At 32.2% G+C, this 25,592-nt stretch overlaps 1 protein-coding gene across 1 annotated transcript; it reads right to left on the bottom strand.

The window, feature by feature from the left end:
• Positions 1-2,751: 2,751 nt before the first annotated feature.
• LOC140443970 (uncharacterized) lies at positions 2,752-14,004 on the bottom strand. Its single transcript, XM_072535516.1, has 3 exons — positions 13,806-14,004; positions 8,276-8,637; positions 2,752-5,409 (listed from the first exon to the last, which is right to left on the bottom strand). The coding sequence occupies exons 1-3, from the start codon at positions 13,963-13,965 to the stop codon at positions 5,008-5,010; spliced, it is 924 nt and encodes a 307-aa protein (XP_072391617.1). The 5' UTR covers positions 13,966-14,004; the 3' UTR covers positions 2,752-5,007.
• Between the last annotated feature and the right edge of the window lie 11,588 nt (positions 14,005-25,592).

The raw sequence follows: 25,592 nt of genomic DNA, 5'->3' as shown, positions 1-25,592 counted from the left end.
AAGAAGTAAAAAAAGAGGTAAATAAAGCCAAAAATGAGATGTGGAATAAAGCCTGCGATAACGTAGAAAATTTTATGGGTACAGCAAGAAGTAAAGAAGCCTGGAAAACAATTAGAGGTAGTAGAACAGATAGAAAAGAATGCAGTAGTTTAACTCTAATAGCCCCAGATTTATGGATCGAATATTATGAACAAATGCTGACAGAAGATCGAACAGAATTCCAAGATATTGACTACCAAAAATATGATATTTCCTACCGCGAAGAAACTGAAATAACACCAGAAGAAATTAAAAAACACGCCAACGCTATGAAAAATGGAAAGGCTCCAGGACCGGGGAGAGTACCCATTGAACTGATTAAATATGGCCCTGACAAACTATTTCAGCTATTGGCCTATACTTTTAATTTACTCTTGAGAGGAGAAGAGCTACCCCCAGAACGGAAAACTGCATATATCAGCAATCTATACAAAAGTAAAGGCGACAGAAAAGATTGTAAGAACTACCGAGGGCTTAGTGTAACTAACTCAATCTGTCGAGTCTACGGGAAGATAATTAAAAGCCGAATTGAAGATTGTTGGGAAGACGCTGAAGATCAGAGTGGCTTTCTGTCTAAAACAAACAATAGAAAAGCGTTTGGAACATAATATGGAGACACACATGATATTTATTGATCTTCAAAAAGCGTATGATAGTGTCCCATTAGCCAAGCTATGGCAGGTGATAGAAGACAAGAATATTCCACCGATTTACATTAATGCTGTAAGGGAGTTGTACGATGATATGACGAGTGTAATAAAGATTGGACAAAAAGTGACAAAAAAGATAAAAGTGACCAAAGGACTTCGCCAAGGCTGCTGCATTGCACCTACACTCTTTAAGATTTATTTGGAGGGGGTTTTGGATATTTGGAAAAGAAAATGTGAACCTATGGGTGTTAAAATTGGAGACCATACACTGTACAGCTTGCATTTTGCTGATGACCAAGTAATACTTGCAGAAGATCAAAATGATATCCACTACATGTTACGAACCGTAGATGAAGAATATACTAAGTGGGGCTTATCAATTAATCCATCAAAAACATAGTACGTAGTAGTGGGAGGTGAAGGAAAGCCCTTAGAACTAGGAAGCAAACAAATTCAAAATACTGATAGCTATAAATATCTCTGTGTAAACATTACAAACAATGGTTGGAATGCAAAAGAAATAGCTACTAGAATTGGTCAAGGAAATTCAGCAATACGTCAATTGAATAGTATACTTTGGAACAACCACATCACCCGAAACACAAAAATTAGGATATACAAAAGTATCATAGAAAGCATTGCTACATATGGTTCAAAGCTTTGGGTAATAAATAAAAATGACGCATCCAAAATAAAAGCAATGGAAATGAATTATTTGAGAAGATGTTGCCAACTCACTAGAAGAGATAGAGTAAGGAATACCGAAATCAGAGGGCGTATGGGCATAGACATTGACGTCCTGGAAACTATAGAATGCAAAAGGCCGAAATGGTATGGCCATGTAGAAAGGATGAATGATCAACGATGGCCAAAGAGAATGTTACAGTGGATCCCCAACAACCTCAGGAAAAAGGGAAGACCAAGAAGATCGTGGAGACAAGAAGTAAAAGGTGCGATGGAAGATAGGGGTCTACAAGTAGATGACTGGAACGATCGCAAGCGTTGGAAGCTAGGTTGCGAGAAACGGCTGCAGCTGTAATAAACTCGTTATATATATATATATATATATATATATATATATATATATATATATATATATATATATATATATATATATATATATATATATATATACATATATATATATATATATATATATATATATATATACATATATATATATATATATATATATATATATATATATATATATATACAAAACAGATGTACTTAAAAAACATTAGTTTTAATAATTACTTTGTTTCTCAGTGTAACCATAACTTTAATACTGTTTTGAATGATTTCCTCATTACTTTTCTTAGTGTACTAAGTAGTTTAACTGTCATTTTCCCTTCGAAATTTGTCTCGAAACATGTACCGACAAAGCTTTCGCTCCTTGTTGAGTTGTGTATTCTGTGGTGTAACTTACATTCAAGCCATAATGAAAGGATTCAATGGGGTAGTTTTTAGCATATTCCACTACCACCTTTTTAGATCTATTGCGGTCTCCAGCCTTAGAAAATATTCTCTAGCCAGACCCTTTTTAAAAAGTCTAATAATTTCGAGACCAAATCTTCTATACATCTATTTGCCGGGCGGCTTTTCTTCGCATAAGGACAGTGACATATCGCAGTGCACTTTTGCGGGCTGTCACAATGACATAAAATGTGCTCTGCTGTTTGTTCTTCTAGGTGATAGAATCTGCATAGGTCATCATCTGCTAATTCCATCAGTTTTAACTACTAATTCAGTTTACAGTCCCTATTAGCAGACTTTCTATGGCTTTGACTATTTTCCTGTGTTTTCTTATCAGATCTGCCGTAAATTTTGGAAGATGCTCTGTAATGAACTCTTTCCCCAAGTTCTAAAGATAATTTTAAACATACTGTTTGACACATATTGATTATTCTTGTTCATTTATAAAGTGATCGAGTTTATTTCAATATATTCTGTATCTATTTCACTTTTTTTTCTTTTTTGCATCATATCTCTTACATGCCAGTAGGACATGTTTTAAAACATTTTTGCGGACCTCGTAATTTTTTGGTTTTTTTTTTGGATTTGAAATAAAACATATTTCTATAATATATAATTTATTTAAAATATGTTTAGCTACTAAACATGACATTATAATATATAATAAATAATTTTCTAAAATATTTGCAAAGTTATAGTCGGTTCACTTAGCTTTGGAATATGATGACAGAGTCATTGTCAAAAACATACAAAAATAACACCAAAAACTTTCTACTACATCTCCTTAACAGCTGAAGACGGTAGTTGGGCCAGAAATAATCAGCAGAAGGCAGAGAGATTTGCCACTCATCTAGAGAACACATTTAAGTTGCAAGATGACGAAGACGATGACCAGGATTGGCCTGAACCAAAGCAAATAGATGAGAATATCAAGCCAAGTTCCCCAAAAGAAGTAGCTAAGTTAATTAAAGAACAAATCTACCCAAATAAAGCACCAGGTTATGACCTCATTACCGGAAGACTGCTAAAAAATCTCCTAAGAAAAGCTATCGTAAAATTAACAAATTTAATAAATGCTGCCTTTAGACTACAATATGTTCCAGATTTATGGAAGATAGCTGAGGTGATCATGATACCAAAGCCTGGGAAACCTCCCAATGAGGTGACATCATATAGACCAATATCACTCCTACCTGTGATGTCCAAGGTGTTTGAAAAACTCCTCCTGCGAAGAATCCTACCAACAATTGAAGAAAAGAAAATAATTCCAAATCATCAATTTGGATTTAGGAATAAGCATTCGACAATTGACCAGGTGCATAGAATAACTGCTATAATTGAAAGATCATTAGAGAAAAGAAAAGTCTGTTCTGCAACCTTCCTAGATGTGGCACAGGCGTTTGATAAAGTCTGGCATAAGGGTTTGATACATAAACTTTAATCATTCATGCCTAAACAATATTCAAATATATTACAATCATATCTAGCGAACAGACATTTTAGAGTTAAACAAAAAGATGCATACACTGATCTCAAGGATATTGAAGCAGGTGTTCCACAAGGGAGTGTATTGGGTCCAGTCCTATATCTAATATACACATGTGATATACCTGAACTAGAAGACGACACCATAGCTACCTTCGCAGATGACACTGCTGTCTTAGCGGTAAGTGACACCGTCGAAGAAGCTACAAAAAAACTACAAAATTCAATAAATGAAATCCATGAATGGACCAAAAAATGGAAAATTAAACTGAATAAGAATAAATCAGTCCATATAAATTTTACCAATAAGAGAATTAATAATATTCCTATTAGAATAAATTATGTCCAAGTGCCTATTGCAACATCAGCAAAGTACTTGGGGATCAGTCTTGATGCGAAACTTCGCTGGAAAGCTCACGTGAAGAAGAAAAGAGAAGAACTAGGCATCCGCTACAAGACAATGTATTGGTTAATGGGAAGACATTCCTCTCTATCCATAAATAGTAAACTCCTAATCTATAAACAAATACTGAGACCAGTATGGACCTATGGCTGCCAACTCTGGGGCTTTGCCAAGCCTAGTAACATCAAAGTAATCCAGATATTCCAGAATAAAGTACTGAGGAACATCGTAGATGCGCCTTGGTACGTTAGGAACAACGACCTTCACCGGGACCTCAAGATGGAAGACGTCAATCAGATAATCAAGGAATTTGCAGGGAGCCATGAACAACGACTCCATCATCATGTAAACGTCGAGGCTATCCAGCTCCTCGACAATACGAACCTAGAAAGAAGGCTCAAAAGAACAAAGCCTTTTGAACTGGTATAATGAGTGAGTGAAAAGCAGAGTAAAGTGTTGTGCGAGTATGCATGCTAAATTTAATGCTAGTTATTAGAAATAGTAGGAAAGATACTAGTGAGTAGACACCTAATTTTAAGATTTCATTAGTAATTTAAGTTAGAAACAAATTGATAATTGGTCTTACTGACCAGATTTTAATGTAAGTACACTTCTGTGTCTTTAGTAAAAAAAACAGCTGAAATAAACTTTGAAGATTTTTTTAAGGGAATGGAGAATAATCATTATGATTAATAAAAGGGTGTTTATTAATTTTGATTGAAAACCTTTTAACCTTTATTATAATTGAAATAGGTTTAACTGGATGTGAATAATGTTTTACTTTAAGTTACAATATAAACATGTGTTCTTGGTTGCATAGTAACTTCCAGTTGAAGTCATAGACCAAAGTATCAATAATTTAATTTCGAAATTTACTGGAAACAGTTAACACAGGATGCAATGAATGGAAACAAATTATTTACCAAATTATTTTCAAAATAATCAGTGAATTATTTAAAAAGTTTTTCGAGGCTCCCAAAATTTATTGTACAAGATCAACGATCTTTCTACTTCTTGAAATGAAGAATATATATAGTACATGAGAACACCAACAATGATTATTACCACAAGCTTTTTGTCAATCAAAATATGAATTGAGTATGTATCATTCGGCCTTGACGAATATTGATCTTTTTCAGCAACATCCTTGTTTGTTTTATATTCTTTATTAGGCTCATCTTGATTGGTTGGTGGGAATTTTGGTTCATTTCTATAAGTAACCATTTTACCAGAATTATTAGGTGGGTCATATATTTCTTTAATTTTAGGTTTTTCTGTGATATATGGATATTTATATGTTGTGGGTGCCTCCACTGACTGGTTTTTAATTTGATTATTACGTTGAGAAGTTTCTATCTAAAAACAATTAAATTTAATTTAATTAAAGCACTTAATTATAATCAATAAAAAACATTATTCTGGTAAAAAATGTTTTAATTTCCTAAAATGCAGTCATCTAAATTTGCACAATACGAAAATTAAAAGCTAATATTAACTGCCGATCGGGCGCAATACAAATCCTAAAACGTTCGGGGGCATCTCATCTGTGAGATTAAAAATTTTCTGCCTAAACTTATTAACCAAAATTAACAAACTGGACTATTCAATTAAAAATGGTAATATTTTTATTTTGATTTAACATTTTTAAAAAATCATATAAATAATTATCACAAAAGTTATTTAATCATTAAAGAAAAATGTACAAGTAGGTAACAACAAAAATAACCGTATTTTTTAACAACTTAAAAAAATTATTAAATCCACCATTATTACATATACACTGATTAAAAAAAGGGTGATTAAGTAATTTATTTACACTTCTTTATGAAAGCAGAATTGTAGGAATACAATAACGTACCTTGCGTTAGACTTATTTAGAGACTTATTTCGCGGGAAAATGCCAAGAAATATAAGACTTTCAAAACAAATATGATAACTTCAATCTCCATAAGAAAGTTAAAGAATTTGCTGGGGTAGCAAAACAAAAAACCTCAATCATACTACTGGACAAACAAGGAAACATTTTAGTGGTGACAGAACAAAAATTAGGAAGATGGAAAGAATATATAGAGGAATTATTCCATGACCAGAGACAAGAAAATATATGAAGATAATCAGAGTAATGACGAGATACACGAAATAACAAAATGAGAAGTTACGCATAAAGTACAGTCCATGACAAATAATAAAGCTTCTGGTCCAAATGAAATACCAAGTCAATTGCTAAAACTGGTCAATGAAAAAAACATAGATCTTTTAGTCCAACTACTAAACACAATCTATTCCACAGGAATCATTCCACGTGAAATGCTGACATCAACATTTATTTGTCTACCAAAGAAAGTAAATGCTAAAGAATATAGTGATTATCGAACGATCGGTCTAAATTCACATACCTTAAAAACCCTGCTAAAAATCATCCATAATAGAATACACGCTAAGATGGAGATGGATATTAGTGATTCCCAGTTTGGATTTCGGAATGGAGTGGGCACAAGAGAGGCACTATTTTCTTTTAAAGTGCTGACCCAAAGATGTTTGGATGTTAATCGAGATCTTTATGTAATATAAAAGTTATTACAATTGTTTATAAGTAATCTTTATTTAATATAAAAGTTATTACAATTGTTTATAAGTAAAAAACATACCCCTTTTTCAAACGTTTATTTTGTAAATAATTTCGATGAAAACGCAATATGCATTTAACTTCTGAGATAGTTTAAGTCTTAAAGAATCCTATGAAATTTGCTAAATGTGTCTAGCATTATTTATAGGGCAAGTTCAATAGTTTAAATAATTAGCCTCAGGGATAAATAAATTAAATAACTTTTAAACTATTTGACCGATCAGGGGAAAATTTCGCACAAATTTAAAAGACGGTAATTCGTCGATGTTCAAATTTATTAATAACATTTTATTTTGTTAATTAAAAAATTAATAAGATTTATAAATTGGTGCAAAAAAAACTGCTTTTTTGCAAATATCTCCGTAAATTATTCATCAATTTTAATTGAAAAACCGGGAAAAAAATAATTAGAGCAGGTGAGATCCAGATAAGTAGCACGATTCTTAACAAAAGACTTTAATTCATTTTTGCAGATGATTTGGTAACAGAATTTGAGTACCTTTGAGTAACAAAGCAATAGTATCAATAAACGCACTATTGAAGGAAATAACGTATCTAAAGCAGATAAGATTCGGACTTATGAATCGATAGTGAGACCAACAGTATTGTATGCATGTAAAACTTGATTAGTGAATAAAAAAAAGAAACAAGTTAGAGATTTGGGAGAGGAAAATCCTGAGAAAGTTTTTGGTAGGATAAAGAAGGATAACGGGGAATGGCAAAAGAACAATCAAGGATCTAATGAAGATTTATAAGAGACCCAAAATAACAGAGGAAATCAAGGCGCAGAGAGTAAGATGGCTGTGGCATGTTTTATGAATGCCAGAAGAAAAAACGTCATATGAGTTCTGCAAGAAAAGAACAGGGAAGAAAAAGATGAGTGAGACCCCAAAGGATCGACATAGAAGAAATGCAAATACAAGAGTTGAAAGATCAAGTAAAGGACATAATAAATAAAAACTATAATAATAAATAATATATATAATATGAATATAATAATACATGAATACGCATGGATCGCACTGTGCTCACAGACCAAACTGTAGCACATAATAGACCAGATCTCGTGCTAGTTAATAAACTAACAAGACAAACAACACTATTCGATGTGGCGATACCTAACAACAATAATCTGCGTGTAAAGTACAACGAAAAGATTGTCAAGTACAGAGATACAAATAAGGAGATATTGGAGAATAGAAAGTACCCAGACGATACCTATTATTCTTTCTGCCTCTGAAGTCATCCCGAAGAACCTCCTAGAAAACATAAAAAAGCTAGGTCTAAATAAACATCTATATAAGATCATGCAGAAAGCTGTGCTACTTTCGACGTCCAGATGCATGCGAAAATTTTTGGGAGGTATACCGACGTACAAAGTCACCTAGGACTCGATACCATGGAAAGAGTCCCACCAGAGCTCAATCCTTTTAATACCGTAGGTATCTGGGATGAGTGAATTCTCCCCTTAGAGGGGTGTAAGCCGTATGGCTAAATCTGGATACATGAAAATGAATGGTTAAAATAATAAATAATACATATCATACAAACTGTATAGTAAATTGTATAGTAAAGAGATTTACATAAAGTACTTACTGCAGCGCAGGCTACTGTAGTCACAGCCGCTATCGATCCAACTATAACTTTTGTCCAATCAATTTCATTTCTGTTTCCAGAAAATCCGGAAAATCCAGAACCTCCAGAATTGTATGCTGTATTGCCAGAAGCTTTTAGAAACAAACCCGGTAAATTTTGATAAGGTCCCAAGATGTCTCGACAAACTTCTGGTAGATTAGTATATTCTGAAGGAATTTTTTTGTAAATTCCAAGATAATCTAGAAGCTCCTGAGCGAAATGCTGACAATTTTTGGTTAAGACGTTGTAGTCTATATCCATCCATTTCCAACGATTGCGACATAGAAAATCGGACAAGTCACATTCAGATTTTCCAGTTGTACCTAATAAATAAATACTTTGGTTTATACAAAACAAACAATACTATATCATCGCATCAACTCGAATTCATTATTCAAAATGGTTAAGCGTCTTCGAGTTTTGTGAATTACCTGGTGAATAATTTGTGTAAAATATAAATATAATTTATTATTACTTTTGATATAATTTGTATTTCCGAAGAGCATAATTGAATTTTGCTAGTTCTGCTAGTTCTATCCATCATATCAGAAAAATGGATATTATTGAGTTAAGAGCATTTTTGAGACTTCTTGTTTACACCGTCATTTTAAATTCCATTCTCGAAAATATAAACCGTTTATTTGCAAAAGATGTAACTGAAAGAGAAATATTCAAAGCAGTCATTAGCAAAAAAAGATATGCTTTTCTTTTACTTGCTATCCGATTCGACAATCCTGAAGACAGGGAGGAACGCAAAAAAGATGATCCAATTGCAGCTATTCAATACTTTCATAGAAAATTGTCAAAGTGTATATGAACTTGGTCAATCTGCCACTACTAATAAAAGGCTTGTAAGTTTTCGAGGTAGATGCCGGTAGATGAACGTAATGGGAATTTGTATAATGCTTACATCTACAGCGGAAAAGACTCAGATTAATTTGGTATCAGTAACGAGTACAAAAAGCTTCTAAAGCCTACACATTGCGCTTAGCTGAACCGCTTTTTGGTGGCAACAAAAATATCAACTGAAGCAGCTGAAATACCTCCATCTTTTCTGTCCAACAGAAACAGAATAAAGGGTCAATAATTTATGGATTTAGGGAAGAATGTACCATAATTTCTTATGTAGGAAAAGTGAAAAAGACTACAGTACTTATGTCTTTAATGCATAATAGACGTTATGGTGATGCCTCTACTAATAAACCAGAAATTATTTCATATTATAATGAGCTATTATAATGAGCATAACGGCTATCAAATCAAATAAACAGGTAGCAAGCGGTCATCACATGAAAAGGACAATTATAGACTAAGACAAATGAAAGTAGAAGAGTATTTAAAAAATAAAATTTTACCATTTGTATAAACTAACTTATGTAATTTTCATACTGAACCTTATCTACAACCTGTTGTCTCTATCTATCTATCTATAGCCCAAAATCTATTCATGTGTTGAATATAGGCCTCTCCCATTGGTCTCCATTTGTCTCTGTCTTCTGTGTGTCTTTTTCACATTGGACCTGCGCTTTTCTCAATGTCATCTTTCCATCTCATTTGCGGTCGACCTCTTGACCTTTTTGCACTATATGGTCTTCAGCGGCCAATTTCTTTATTCCATCTTCCATCCTGATATCTTTCGTTATGCCTCCAGCCCATTTCCATTTTAATTTCAATGCATGTTCGACAGCGTCTGTTGTTTCGGTTTTGCATCATATCCACTCGTTCCTCTTTTTATCTCTCAACGATATTCCCAACATTTGTCTTTCCATACCTCTTTGAGTTTTCTTTATTCTATCTAAGTTGCTCTTGGTACACGTCCACGTCTGGGCAACATATGTCAGAACAGGTAGGAAGCATGCATTAAATACCTTCGTTCTTAATTTTAAAGGTATTTTTTGGTTTTTAATAGTATATGAGAGTTTTCCGAATGCAGTTTACCCCATTCTTATTCTTCTGGTTATATCTTTAGTCTGGTTACTTTTGTCTGCTCTGATAGATTCTCCTAAGTAAATATATTCTTGGACGTGTTCTATGTTTGTTCCACCTATGGTAATTACTGATCTGTCTTCTGTATTAGTCATTATTTTAGTTTTTTTAGATTCATTTTTAGTCCTTTCTCTTGAGAAAGGACAACCTGTTGTAGATAAGGTTAAATCAAGGATCATCTTATTTATATTTGCACTGAATGTTTGACGGACTAAAATTGTGCCACTTTTACCATTTAATAGTTTTGTTGTCTGTTTACCTTTCTGTTCTTTTCTTTATTATTCATCACTTTTGGTCATTTTATAAGTTTAAAAATATAAAAGATTTACTTTTTTTACTAAATTAAGTTTATTTTGTGACCATTTTCATTTCCTTGAGACACAAAAAAGCACGACCTTATTTTTAATTTTACCACTGTCAAAATTACCAAATCTAAGGAACAAAACATATCTGATATCAAGGACAGACATAAATAAATATGTTTTCAACCATTACTTGTTAAATTTTTCCAAATTAGGTATTATACAACAAAAAACTATTGGTCTACGATCGTAAACTGCGCGACTAAACTCGTCACCAAAAACCGCGTTACTAACGGTGGGTTAATTTTATATAAAAAAACATGCATATAAATATAAAAATAAATTAATGTTATTTTTGTTTAAAAATTAATTACCATTAATTACTTGCAATCACTTTTTGTCTGGCAACCTGTTATCACTGTATTCTCCAACTCTTAAATGTATATAAAAATCTTGCGGTGAGATCTCGTAAAATCACAAACATCACATCCTTTAGTAGAGTCTAATATATCTTTTTTGAATCCATTCCTGAAGTAAATTTTCTAATGTGTCCATATATTTTTGTCTAAACAGCTAGTTCGTCCATATTGGTAGGATATATAAATTATTTATCTAACAATAAAACACTGAAAACTTTGTTTTCAAAACTTCCACAAAATTTATTTTAAATTCTTATCACTACGGCTGTTTCGGCTAATTGCCTTTCTCAAGTGATCTGTTTCTGGCATGGGTTTACACTTTATAGTCTCCAATGATATAGGTTGGGGAGGGGAGAACTGTTTGTCTCAAGCTGGTCATTCAGAATTATATCTGTGTTTTTTAATTTGTTGATTTCCATAGATTCTAACAAAGATAGCTTAAGGCCTTTATTTTGACTGTGTAGAATTTTAAATTCGTCATTAAAAGAATGATTATGATCTAGAAGGTGAAGTGCGTATGTAGAATCTGTTTTTCTATTATTGAAAGCCCTTTTATGTTCTGCTATTCGTTTATTAAAATTTCTACCTGTTTGACCAATGTAAGTTTTTGGGCAGTCGCCACATTTAAGTTTGTACACACCACTGTGTAAGTGTTTTTTATGTTGGCTCTTGTTGTTTTTAATATATTTGCCTAGGTTGTTATTTGTTCTGAAAGCTGGTGTTATTCCTTTCTTTTTTATGTGTTTGGCTATTTTTGTTGATATTTTGCCTGTATATGTAATCGAGCAGAAGGTACTGGGTTTTTTCTCTGGTGGTGGAAATACTAAGTTCAGGGCTTTCTTGTGTAGTTTCTGATTTAATATTTTATTAATTGTTTGTTCGTTGTATCCATTGTTTACTGCTATTTGCTTAATGATATTTAATTCTGTCTCAAAATTGTATTTTGACATAGGAATTGCTGTTAATCTATGTAACATACTATGATAGGCTGCCAGTTTATGTTGTGTGGGATGGGATGATGAATTGTGAATAGTCGTGTCAGTATGGGTAGGTTTATGAAATATGGAGAAGTCATGTTTGTTTTTAAGTCTGGTAATTTTTAAATCTAAAAAATTTATGGATTGATTTTGTTCTGTTTCTATTGTAAATTCAATATGACTATGAAGAGAATTAATATACGATAAAAATTGGTCGAGTTGCCTGTTAGTTCCTGTGAAACATACCAGTACGTCGTCTACGTATCTCCACCAATATAAAAACTGTTTGAATATGGGATGTTTTGAAATCTTTGTCTCTAGATGATCCATAAAAATATCTGATAGCAATGGGCTTAGAGGATTGCCCATTATAAGTCCTGTACTGTTATTTGTATATAATTCATTATTAAATTCAAAGTAGTCCTGGTTTATGCAAACTTCAAGAAGATGTAAAATTTCAGATTACTTTGAATTTAATAATGAATTATATACAAATAACAGTACAGGACTTTTAATGGGCAATCCTCTAAGCCCATTGCTATCAAATATTTTTATGGATCATCTAGAGACAAAGATTTCAAAAACATCCCATATTCAAACAGTTTTTATATTGGTGGAGATACGTAGAATATTGAATTTACAATAGAAACAGAACAAAATCAATCCATAAATTTTTTAGATTTAAAAATTACCAGACTTAAAAACAAACATGACTTCTCCATATTTCATAAACCTACCCATACTGACACGACTATTCACAATTCATCATCCCATCCCACACAACATAAACTGGCAGCCTATCACAGTATGTTACATAGATTAACAGCAATTCCTATGTCAAAATACAATTTTGAGACAGAATTAAATATCATTAAGCAAATAGCAGTAAACAATGGATACAACGAACAAACAATTAATAAAAGGTTAAATCAAAAACTACACAAGAAAGCCCTGAACTTAGTATTTCCACCACCAGAGAAAAAACCCAGTACCTTCTGCTCGATTACATTTACAGGCAAAATATCAACAAAAATAGCCAAACACATAAAAAAGAAAGGAATAACACCAGCTTTCAGAACAAATAACAACATATATAACATAAATATATTAAAAACAACAAGAGCCAACATAAAAAACACTTACACAGTGGTGTGTACAAACTTAAATGTGGCGACTGCCCAAAAACTTACATTGGTCAAACAGGTAGAAATTTTAATAAACGAATAGCAGAATATAAAAGGGCTTTCAATAATAGAAAAACAGATTCTACATACGCACTTCACCTTCTAGATCATAATCATTTTTTTAATGACGAATTTAAAATTCTACACATTCAAAATAAAGGCCTTAAGCTATATTTGTTAGAATCTATGGAAATCAACAAATTAAAAAACACAGATATAATTCTGAATGACCAGCTTGAGACAAACAGTTCTCCCCTCCTCAACCTATTTCATTAGAGACTATAAAGTGTAAACCCAGGCCAGAAACAGATCACTTGAGAAAGGCAATTAGTCGAAACAGCTGTAGTGATAAGAATTTAAAATAAATTTTGTGGAAGTTTTGAAAACAAAGTTTTCAGTGTTTTATTGTTACATAAAATGAATTTCCATCAAGTCGAATCCATCAATAAATTATTTATCATTTTTCTCAGTTTTTAATTAATAATTTTTAGCTTACATTTTATTATAACTTTTATTACAGCTTAAAGTTTGCTTTTTTAAATATTTTAGGACCCCTTAGCCATTGCTTTTTAATAAGTTAAGGATAAAAATTAAACGATGGTCAAGAAAATAAAATCGCTTACCCATAAATATGCACTTGTCTCGAAAACCTGAAATACCTGGTCTTTCTTCGCGGAAACCATCAGCACCAAATGAATATTCCTTGTTGAAGACCACAACACTTAAGTGCCAAATATCAGGTTTCAGCTCGTATGCATACAAAAAAACGTTCTCACAAGGCATCTTTGACAGTTCAGAAATAACTAAAAGCTCTCTCAAGGGCCTCTGCTATCTATATAAATACGAAAATTATTTTAATATTATAATCCCCAATATTTATTTATTTAGATAAGATATATACGATGTTCAGTGTGATAATACGAATAGCTACTTGTTTAAATGAAAAATCCCTGAAATGAGGCCACTATTTGCAAAACTTGCTCTTTGCTAGAAAATCATTTTTTGGAAAATCGAAAAAGCGATTAACGGCCGATTAGTGTTTAGCTCACAACCTAAAGAATTTTATTAATGTTACTTAGAGGTTGTAGCAATAGAAATTAAAACTTTTTAGCCTAAAATACTTACAGAGTTTTAGAAAAAATAAATAATGTTTATTGCAAACAACTAGTTTTGCAAATAAATACATAAAATTACAACAAACCGTATTTAGTTCAATAAAAAACATAAGGGATTTATTCATGAAAATAAAAAGATTTTTAGTCATATAAAGAAAATGCTTAAACGAAAAAAAATCAAAAGCAGTCTCAATCAGTCATGCTCAAACGAAAAAACAGTCACTTTCTGCATTTTGGCAATTTTCCAAACCATCAACGGTTTCTTCTGGTTAGGTAGAACCTGTCTTCAAGTGTTCTTTGTAAAAATTAAGTTCAGGAAGGCTTCTTCAATTTATTCCATAGTGTTTGGAAATGAAACTATTAATAGTCTCTTTATCCCCCTTTAATTCTTTTCTCAGTGGTAATTTCTTAGGAGCCATTGAAGAAAGAGAAAAATTTTTTTTACAAACGCTTTTAGCTTTTCCAACGTCATTTCAGTAATTGGGTTCACCTTGGGCTTGAACATTGTTGCATTTTTGTAAAAAATAAACTGCTTTGCCTCATTAAATCTAAAGTGCCATGAACTATGCAGCTTAATAACTCGTTTTGTTTGTGTACTTCAAGCAAACACATCCCAATCCATACCCATTATACATACAGTGGAGAGCTTTCTGATTAAACCGTCTTAGCCACTATTTTCCACGATAACAGGCATTTTTTTTAATGTATTTTTCTCTAAGGCCGAAAATACGATCAGGCGGGATAAATGAATGACCGACGATCGTAAAAATTAATTCAATTTGTTTAATATGATTCGGCGATTCTTCTAGAAGCCAATAAGCCAACATTGCCATCATATTCGAATTTTTGTTTTGTCCGCCGCAACCATCAGCGAATAAACGTTTTATTTCTATATTGATATCAAATTAAAAATTCTTTGAAACATGTGGCAAAGCTGGTGCTATTGTGTTAGAATGTTTTCGAGAGTCAATTTCTGTCTACACGTAAGAAAACACATTTGTTGGTCTTAGTTTATCGGTAGAAGTTCCAGCAACAACTGTAAAATTATAGGCTGGCTGAAACAAATGTTAGACGAATGTTGAAGCAGTACCTGTTTACAAAAAAAAGGAGTTATACAATCATACACAAACTACAGGGCCAGGAACAAGGAATGCCTGTAGTAAAAATTAGAATGCCTAAATGGATAAGTGAAGTGACAAAAAAGGATAAAATTAAGAATAAATATATCAGAGGAAGTCTATGAATGGCACCAATTAATGCCAAAATAAGAGAGCATATGTTACGATGGTTCTGATATGTTCAGCGTCGAGATGGTAATCCTCAATTGACTACGATTGAAAAAATATACCCGCACTATTGCTAACTAATATTATGAAACCTAAGTTCTATTTATGTTCATTGAATGCAATCATAATTGCCATTTTGTCATCAAATAAAAAAAATCAAATATTTTTGTAACAAGTAGTGTAATGTATACTAAATACCTTACGTATTACGAGAAATAAAACGTATTTTTCTTTTATGTATAAATGTATATATTTACATGGGAAACCCATATAAGTATGTTGTTTGCTTTATTAGAGATAAAATCAACGAGATAACCCAAAATAGATAGATAATAGTAATAATGCGAACAATTATATGTCTCAAAATTTTTTGATAAAAAAAATTAGAATATAGAATTTTGAATTTATTTATGTACAATTTATTTATTATCGTACTGAATTAAGTTAAAAACACTTTAATTTGTTTTAAATGATCCACTTAATATTTTTTCATTCTTAAACAACGCAAAATGTATCAAAACAAAAATATTGAAATATAATTAAAAAAGATAACTTTTGCAACAGAAGTTATTTATATATAATAATAGTCTCCCGTTTTATACCGCTGTCGCGGCTTTGGGAGTATAGCAGGGTAGTCTGCTATATCTAGGGCCTACGGTATACAAGGAAGGTAACATGGCCAGTGCTACGCTTCAACCGTCTATTATTACCCCTGGTTTTACCCAATTTACTCATTTTTATTCAGGCTGAGTCGACCTGGGGCCTATAGACATTTTTAAAATGTCTAGATGTTCTTGCTGGCGGTAGGATTCGAACTCCGGACCACAGAAGTTATTTAAAATGGAATAATTCCCATGAGTTTGTTCTGTACCATATTAGTTAAAAAGCCCGAACATCGAATTAAAAAAACTTCTCTTTTATATCTGGTATACAGTGATGAGTGCCTTAAGAACCGGCAAAATAACGCAAAAGATAGAAAACATAATACGTTGTGAAATAAAAAGAGATGAAAGTAGTAGAGGTGGGAAACTATCGATAGAAACCTTACATTACATTTACATTACATTATATTAGGACTATCGATAGTTTCCCACCTTTAGACGTTAGCTTATGAGCTAGTTGACTTCAGTCATAATATTACAAGTTTGACGTCGAACATTAACATTTTTTAAATTTCGCATAAAGTAAAAACTGATTGAAGGCAATAAAGCAAATGTAAGTAAACAGTTTAATTAGTAGTAATTTGATAATTAATTCTGTGTTGACGAATACAGAATAACAAGCTATGATAATTCTGTATTGAGAAGAGTGTATGCGACGTCTCAAATCATAGTTTATTATTGATCAATACTTTAATTTTGGATAAAAAAATAGTCCTACTTAAACTGTTTTTACTTACATTACGTGATACGTATTACTGTGACTGAAGTCAACCAGCTCATAAGCTAACGTCTAAAGGTGGGAAATTTTCGATAATTCTAATGTAATGTAAAGTAAATTATAGATTTATATCTATAATTTCTCACCTCTACTACTTTTATCTCTTTTTATTTCACAACGTATTATGTTTTCTATCTTTTTCGTTATTTTGCCGGTTCTTAAGGCACTCATCCCTGTATAGTGGTATATTTCAGCCCACCAGAACCAGAGTGGCCCAAGTGATAGAAATCAAAACTAGGTATGGGTCAAAATAGTTTAGTGAAATTTTCGAGTTAATGTAGAAAATTAAGTAAATAAACACATTGCTTAGTTCGCAGCATATTACTTTAAAAATTACTAAGACTGTAATGGGCTATAGCCTGATGCTAATTTTGTAAGTATTTGTAATTTTTTTAACAGTTGGGCCACTTTGGCATTGGCTATTTGAGACAAGCATGTCAATAAAAGTAAGAATAATAGGCCATCGGGTATGAAAACAACCCAACCCATAGCAATAAATGTAATATATCAGAGATAATGACTTTTGTTAAACTGAAAAATTACAAATTAAAACTTATTGGTAGTTTTTTTACTTAAGTTGTAATCAAACTTTCACTTTTATTGTTTTTAAATGTTTTCATTATACACTACTCCACTGAAAAATCGCTCATTGCTCCATCTAATTCATTTCTTGCACTGTTAGAGTCTGCTAGTTGGTGGTAGAATTGACGATAGATGGGCGAAACATATTCTAGTAAACACAGGTCTTTACTCACATCTTGAGAATTCCTTTTACTGAAGTTAACTTCAGTAAAAAGGACTTCTGGATTATTCGAATAATTAAAATACATGGAGAATGGATGCATCCTACTATACAGCATCCACTGCATTTTTAGCCACTCTACTTTAGACCTATCAACGCTTATCTTTTTGTTCGTAATGTTACTTTCTAAGGGTTTCGTCGATATGAAATCGTCTCGTTTCATCTGTACTACCTTAAATGGATTCTTTTTTCTCGCTGCTGTTATCACGGTATTACAATAGTCCGGAATGTATATGTTTGAGAAATACCTCTTCTGCTTTTCTGTCAAACCGAAAGCTCGGTCACAAATTGAGTAGGAATGGCCGCTCACTGTAAATTTGTGATCAATCTGTTTCACAGTATAAGCTGGATTTGATACAATGTACATACACAACACCGCAATTTTTATATTGCGGTTCTTACCGCCACATTAGTCTAAGTACATTATTAGTTTCTTTGTACGTACATTATCTCTAATAAATTTTATTAAATTTGAACTTATTTCCTGTGGCCCTCTGGATCGAGTCGATTCGTCCCAAACGTACATAAAAATGTCATCGGTAGCAGCATTGTGAGTCCCTAAACAGTAAGTCCATAACTGCCGTTTATAATAGCATAATTCCAATTGAAATTACGGGAGTTGGAAGAGACTTTATCAGATCAAATATAATTACTGTGGCATTATTGTTTTCTTTTGCATACTGTGTATCAATTTTCATATTATTCATGGCCCTTTCCGCTTTTCTTAAATAAATCTCCTTGGCAGTGGTAAGTTCGACCTTCTTGGAATGTTCACTATTTTCACAAGCCTCTATTTTTACTTTGAAATTATCGCATTTCTTACATGAATCTGTTAGTTGAACTTCTCAGTGAATATTTGTTTAAAGATGTATTTAGAAACAGTTTCTCTGACTTTCTTTTTATATTCGGAATACATTATTGTCAAATTCAAATCAGGTGGCAAATACTCTCATTTTTGAGTCTGGTGTAGTGTGAATTATATTTTGGAAAAGTATTAATGAACTCCTTTACTTAATTTTCTTTCAGCTCAGGGGTTTTGTTTTTTAGAACATTGATTTATTTTTCAAAAGCCTTGTGAGACGTCCATCTGATACTTGAAGGACATGTTTGAAAAATGACTTGCAAACACGAATTTGTTTTCCGTTCATATCTGATAAATAATACAGTCTGGAAAATTTTCTCGGCTTTGTCGTGGCATCGTTTGCATTTTGTTAACATGATCTTGCTTTAATTGCGACATTTACGAGTGAACACAGGTATGAGCTTTGCAAATTGAAATTTGATAATCCATAAAATTTGGAAAATAGTACTCTTTGTCTTTCAGGGTCGATCTTCTCGTGGCATTTTTCTTTACAGGGACATCGATATTGTGTATTTATCGTTTTAGCGAGAACGAGAACACCTCTAGTGTTAGTGTATTCCTCACCTTTAGCTCGTTTGTTTTTTCTCACATTTTTTTTTCAACGTATTTTCCTTGCGAATGCGTTTCCTTGTCGTCTTTGTAGAAACTGACGACTGGTCTTCTTCATTAGACAAATCTTCAAGAATATGTTGCAAATTTGGCGAAGAGCTCCTGCTGCGATGATCTGGAACATACTCGGAACCTGAATCCTGATAAGGCTCCTCTTTGCTTGATCCAAGTATATCTCGTAATTTATTTTCGATGTTATCAGTAGTTTCAGCCCCACTCCCTCCATCATGTGCAGTTGCTAAAGCTCCATGAACATCTGCAGCAAACAAACACAACAATAATTACTATTGATGTAAGATGTGAGCTTTAAAAAAATTAAAACAGTACCATTAATGTTTTTTTGTAGGTTATGTTAACTTGACAAAGGTTATAACAGCTGAATTGTTGGTTAAATAACAGAGAAACTCACCTTTTACGTTACATGAAGTGCCTTCCACGCCTTCGTCCTCACTTTCATTCATGCTTTTATTATTCACATTCTAATTCACACACTGTTATAAAATGAGAAACACGTAAATAACCTCTCAATAATAATCACAATGACAGTTAAGCGTTGCCAATGCCAGAGTGGTCCAAGTCACCTGGGTCAAATTATGCAATTCTCCCCACTAAAAACAATATGCATGCTTTTCTCAAGAAGGCACCGACTCCAAAGAACACCTTTCAAACTGTATGGCATGCCGCTCACATTCTCAGATAATAGTATATTACTTTATGAGGCGGAGAAGCATGACTTTTCTTGACGCGCCCAATAGAGGGCAAGTCAAGAAAAGTCGCTTCTTTGCCGAATAAAGTATACTATTTTTTCTTCAAACGTAGCAATTTTCAACCATAAATAGTACAATTCATACGCTATTTTTACTCGAAATTAACTGTGACAACTATCAAAGTCGTCTAGATGTTAGAAATTAAAATAATTAAGTCATCGGTGGGATTTGCGTCTCCCTGGGTACAGTTGTTTGACAGTTGTTTGCAATTATTAAAGACAGCTTATTGTTGTTGCAACCGCAAGCGCAAATTTAGTGCGAAAATGGAAAACCTAAACGAAATTGAGTCCGCGGCTAATGATGCAGTAGCACGTTTGGGGCCCTCCAAGTCCGATAATGCTCAAAAAATTTTAAACCCTCATGATTCGCCAACATCGGGAATGATTGCTGAAAGTTGTTCTCGACTATCAGTATCATCAACAATTACCAATGCGTATCAAGAGTCGGGAACATTTTTGCACGGTTTCAATTTTGAAAATGCCTCATTAACTAATTGTACTTTTAATATAACTATAAATAAAAATGATGTTTAATTGTTGTTAATGACATTTGTATTGTTGCTTTGTTACATGTTTCATATTGTTGCCATGACAACATTTTTCCCTCCGCCGTAAAGAAATGGAAAAAAAAACTGCTGCCGGCGGAGACATCAAACTTTGACAGGATCAAGTTAGATAAGTAATGTCATCATTATTTGACGTTTGAAGAAAAAATTAATTTTCTCGGAATGGTATTCAACCAAAAACTAATATTGATAACATAGATAACAAAATGGATTAAATGTAATAAAAATATTATAAAATATTTATTAGTTACTTGTTAGATCAAAAATAGATTATGGGGCTATTATATACCTCTGTTAAAAAAAATGTAACCAAGCATTTTAAAACCATACAAAACACAGCACTTCGTATCTGTACTGTCCTCCGGAGGCGTGTCAGCCGGGAGCTGATAGCCATGTCGGACGCATCAAGGAAATTGGTAATTGGTCAAAATACTTGGGAATTCCAAGTTTGGCCAAATCCAAATTTCTAATTGACTCGATGTAGGGAAATTCCACTTTTGCTACGTAAAACAAAGAATTTGTTTTACATAAAAGCAGGTAGATTTTCTCTCATCGGTCAGTCGAGCTTGCCTCTTCTACTGTAGACCTAGTCGGTGCTATTATTGTTCCAACTAAGTTATTGTTTTATTTCTGATTTCCTATATACCGTTTTTATTTTAGCATTATTGTATATTTAGACCTTTTCAGGTTAGAATATTACATTGATCTATATTTGTTCATGTACTGATTGTTTGATATTTTATTTGATTATTTTGATTGTTTATTTTCTTGTATTTGTATCTAAGCTGTTCTTCTGTAAGTTAAGAACACTTAGGAATATTTATCTTGCCTTTTCTATTTTATATATTTGATTTTGTACTTTGTATCTAAGTAGTTCTTTTCGGTAAGTCAAAGAGCTCTTAGAAGTTTTTCTCTGATATCTGACTTGTTATTTTATTGTGTGTCTAAGTCGTTCTTTTTCGGTAAGTCAAAAGAACCCTTAGAAATACTTTCATATCGCATTATTATTTCTGATATTTTACCTAAGATATTTTCTTCCGTAAGTTAAGAAAATACTTATATATTTGTCTATTTCATTTTTCCATTTTTTGCTAAGCTGCTTCTTCCGTAAGTCAAGAAACACTTAGCAATATTTTCACATCTTTTCTATATTTGATTTTTCTTATTTTCTATTATAAGTCGTTTCTTCCGTAAGTCAAGAAACACTTATAAATATTTGTGTATTTATTTTACTATATTTGATTCTCTTGTTTATTTTCTGTTCTAAGTTGTTTCTTCCATAAGTCAAGAAACACTTAGACATCTTTCTATAACCTGTTTCATTTTTGCATTTCTCGTTTTATATTTTGAGTATTTTATTTTTCCACTCTAAGTCGTTTCTTCCGTAAGTCAAGAAACACTTAGAAATATTTCCATATTTTACTCTCACATTTACATATTTCATTTATCTATATTTCTGTCCTAAGTTGTTTCTTCCGTAAGTCAAGAAACACTTAGAAACATTTTTCTTTGCATTATATTTTTATACCATTTAATTTACTTGTTTACTAAGTTATTCCTTCCGTAAATTAAGGAATACTTAGATCATTTTTACCTATCTGTTTTCCATTTTTGCTCTGTTACTTTGTAACTGTTCCTTGGAACCGTTACCTATAACAGATATTTGTCACTGGAACTGTTATTTATAACAGCGGTGGTATTTAATCTTTCTACCAGCGACAAACCAAAAATGGTGAATACCCGATCCAATTCCGGGGATAGGAAGAAGCCCGAAGAGCCGGCGATGGGTCCTACAGGCCCAAATGCCCCCTCTCAGCAACAGTACAGGTCATTTAGTTGCCTTTAGGACCACATCAGATAATAAATTACCACCTCTTACCCTACGAAGGAAGTATTTATGCCTCTCTTATGCATCTTCAGTCACGTCACCAGTAACAAATTCCAACCAGTATTTTAAAATACATTTACGAACCGTTATCTAGTGTACAGTAAGGGTATAAACCCTTACATTATAATGTTATATAGAATCTCTTAAAACGTATTTATATATTCTCAAAAGTGACACCAAGAAACTAATAAAAAACGTGAGTGCGATTTACCATTTTGTGAAAGAGTCAGAAGAAATTTAAAAGATCTGCATTCCAAATTCCTGACCTCTTTATATCCAATGTAAAAACTCCCCCTTCCTGGTTTATTATGATTCCTGAAATCAATACCACACTACTCCAATATCACAAATCAGAGACATCACCCAATGTAATCCGACAGTCATTTTTAAAGGAACTCGAGACTTGCAGAAAAACTTTTTGCATTTATAAAATATAACAAGCCCACATTCATATCAAAAGTACAAGTCATTCTTCGTCTGTCATTATCACAGATACTCTAAACTCATTAACAACAATTAGTCAACTATACACTAAGAACCCTATAGACTTACTTACTAAAAAAGTTGCTGACTTACAAGAATCTGGTTCTTCTTTGTTTGTTTCTCATTTTTTATTTTGAATTTGTCTTTTTCGGTGGATATCGTTATTTTCGCTCTTAATAACCTATAACTACTGCTTGTACTAATAGACTAGGCGGGATCTGTAGAAATTCAGACCATAATGGACATTTTCCATAGGAAGCTATTTTTTTGCTGGAGTCCTTTCAGGATGTGCCCAATATCGATAATCACGATATGCGCCAGTTGCAAACCCTGTGCTAAATTTTTTATTTAACAAAATCTGAAAACAATTGAAAATTTCTCATTTTTTTGCTCCTATTTTCGTTTATAATTCAGAAAATATTGATCCTAGAGAAAAAATTATAAGAAGTTAAAAGTTTCATTATTCAATTTTACACAATATTTCGTTAGATAGAAATTGAAAATTTAATGTTTATTGTTAAAAAAATAGCAATAATTGGAATAATTGCTACAACAAAATGAAGTTAACCCTTTAAATGTTTTCGACTTTCTAAACTTGACTTACAAGCTCCATATTCCGCCTAAAAAAACTTTTTAATATGTTTAAAACGTGTGCTAAATTTTGTTAAGATCGGTCGGATAGGTTTTGCATAATAATTTTACAATCCAGCCTACTGGAAAAAAATCGCAAATTTTCAAATTTATCGTAGGCCCTAAATAAGGCTTTCAGATAGTTGCAAATTTTTTTACATATAAAGGAAGGTTCAACATTTCAAACGCTTTTTGAAAATTCAAATCGGTTCACTAGGAGAGCCTAGAAATTTTTTTAAAGTTTTAAACATTTTTTAGGCTTATAAACAAATTGAATAACTTTACGAGCTTTAAACATATTCTTCCAAAAACAGAAAAAGACTTTAAAAAGAATTATTGAAGATTGAGTCAAAATAAAGTTTATTTATGAAAAAAAATTTTTTTTCGTTGGCCTTTGTTTTAACAATTTAAATTATTTATTAACAATTTATAAATACATATTTGTTTACTAAAAGTAACAATTTACTTCAATGTATAAATTGCAAGCTTAAAAAAAATGCATGAAGAAAAAATGCAATTACTTGTTTAACATACGTTTATTGCAAATTTCCCAATTTGCAATTAAAAATGGTATTTGAAAATATGATATTTGAAATCCTTGTCGTCCGAGACAGCGATTCAAAAAAAGGAGCAAAATTGGTTAACAAGAAGCCGAGATAATGCAATTTTTAGCGCGTGCTATGATTTTGCGCACATTTCGAGTGAATGTCCCCCAGTGCCACCTCTCATGCATCCCGAGCGACATTTTACGCGAAAACGGTTTTTTATTTGTCTTTTTTATGGATGTTGCCATGAAGCACATTACGTAAAACTTTTGATATAAAAAGTACTTGACAAGACGAGGGTATTTGTTTAAAAACGAGCCCTCTATCACTTATGGTTACACGGCAAATGTATGCCAACTTTGACCATCAATATCTCGGCAACCAGTAAACCGAATGTATCTTTTTTTTAAAGAAGCATCTTTTAATGTTCTTTAAATGTATAAATTTTGAAATTAAAATGTTTAAAGCTCGTAAAGTTATTCAATTCGTTTAGAAGCCTAATATATATAAAAAATGTTTAAAACTTTTCTAGGCTCTCCTAGTGAACCGATTCGAATTTTACAAAAAGAATTTGAAAGTTTAAGCCTTCCTTTAAGTGAAAAAATTTGCAACTATCTGAGGGCCTTATTTAGGGCCTACTATAAATTTGAAAATTTGCGATTTTTTTCCAGTAGGCTGGATTGCAAAATTATTATGCAAAACCTATCCGACCGATCTTAACAAAATTTAGCACACGTTTTAAACATATTAAAAAGTTTTTCTAGGCCGAATATGGAGCTTGTAAGTCAAGTTTAGAAAGTCGAAAACATTTAAAGGATTAACTTCATTTTTTTGTACTTTTTTTTCCAATTATTGCTATTTTTTTAACAATAAACATTAAATTTTCAATTTTTAGCTAACGAAATATTGTGTAAAATGGAATAACGAAACTTTTAACTTTCTATAATTTTTTCTCTACGCTCAATATTTTCCGAATTATAAACGAAAATAGGAGCAAAAAAATGAGAAATTTTCAATTGTTTTCAGATTTTGTTAAGTAAAAAATTTAGCACAGGATTTGCGACTGGCGCATATCGTGATTATCGATATTGGGCACATCCTGAAGGGATTCCAGCAAAAAAATAGCTTCCTATGGAAAATGTCCAATCCAAAACAGATCCCGCTTAGACTATAAACTAATTTAACACGCTTACGTCTTTAATTACATCTAATTATTCTTTGTTAAGAAATAGTCGAAATTGTGTTTTCATCAGGGCTGTTCCATGTCCATCCAAATCCTTCTGTGTTTTTTCTTTTTAAAAAATATGTTCGTGTGATAGAAATTGTTTTCCAAAAGAAAAGTTAACAGGTGTTTCCTCTATGATTTCTGCGTTCGCTTCTAAAATTTCCCAATATTATTTTAGAGCTATCCTCCTTAG

Source organism: Diabrotica undecimpunctata, chromosome 6, assembly GCF_040954645.1.
Source record: "Diabrotica undecimpunctata isolate CICGRU chromosome 6, icDiaUnde3, whole genome shotgun sequence".
NCBI lineage: Eukaryota > Metazoa > Arthropoda > Insecta > Coleoptera > Chrysomelidae > Diabrotica > Diabrotica undecimpunctata.
This window is presented reverse-complemented; position numbering and strand designations above follow the sequence as displayed.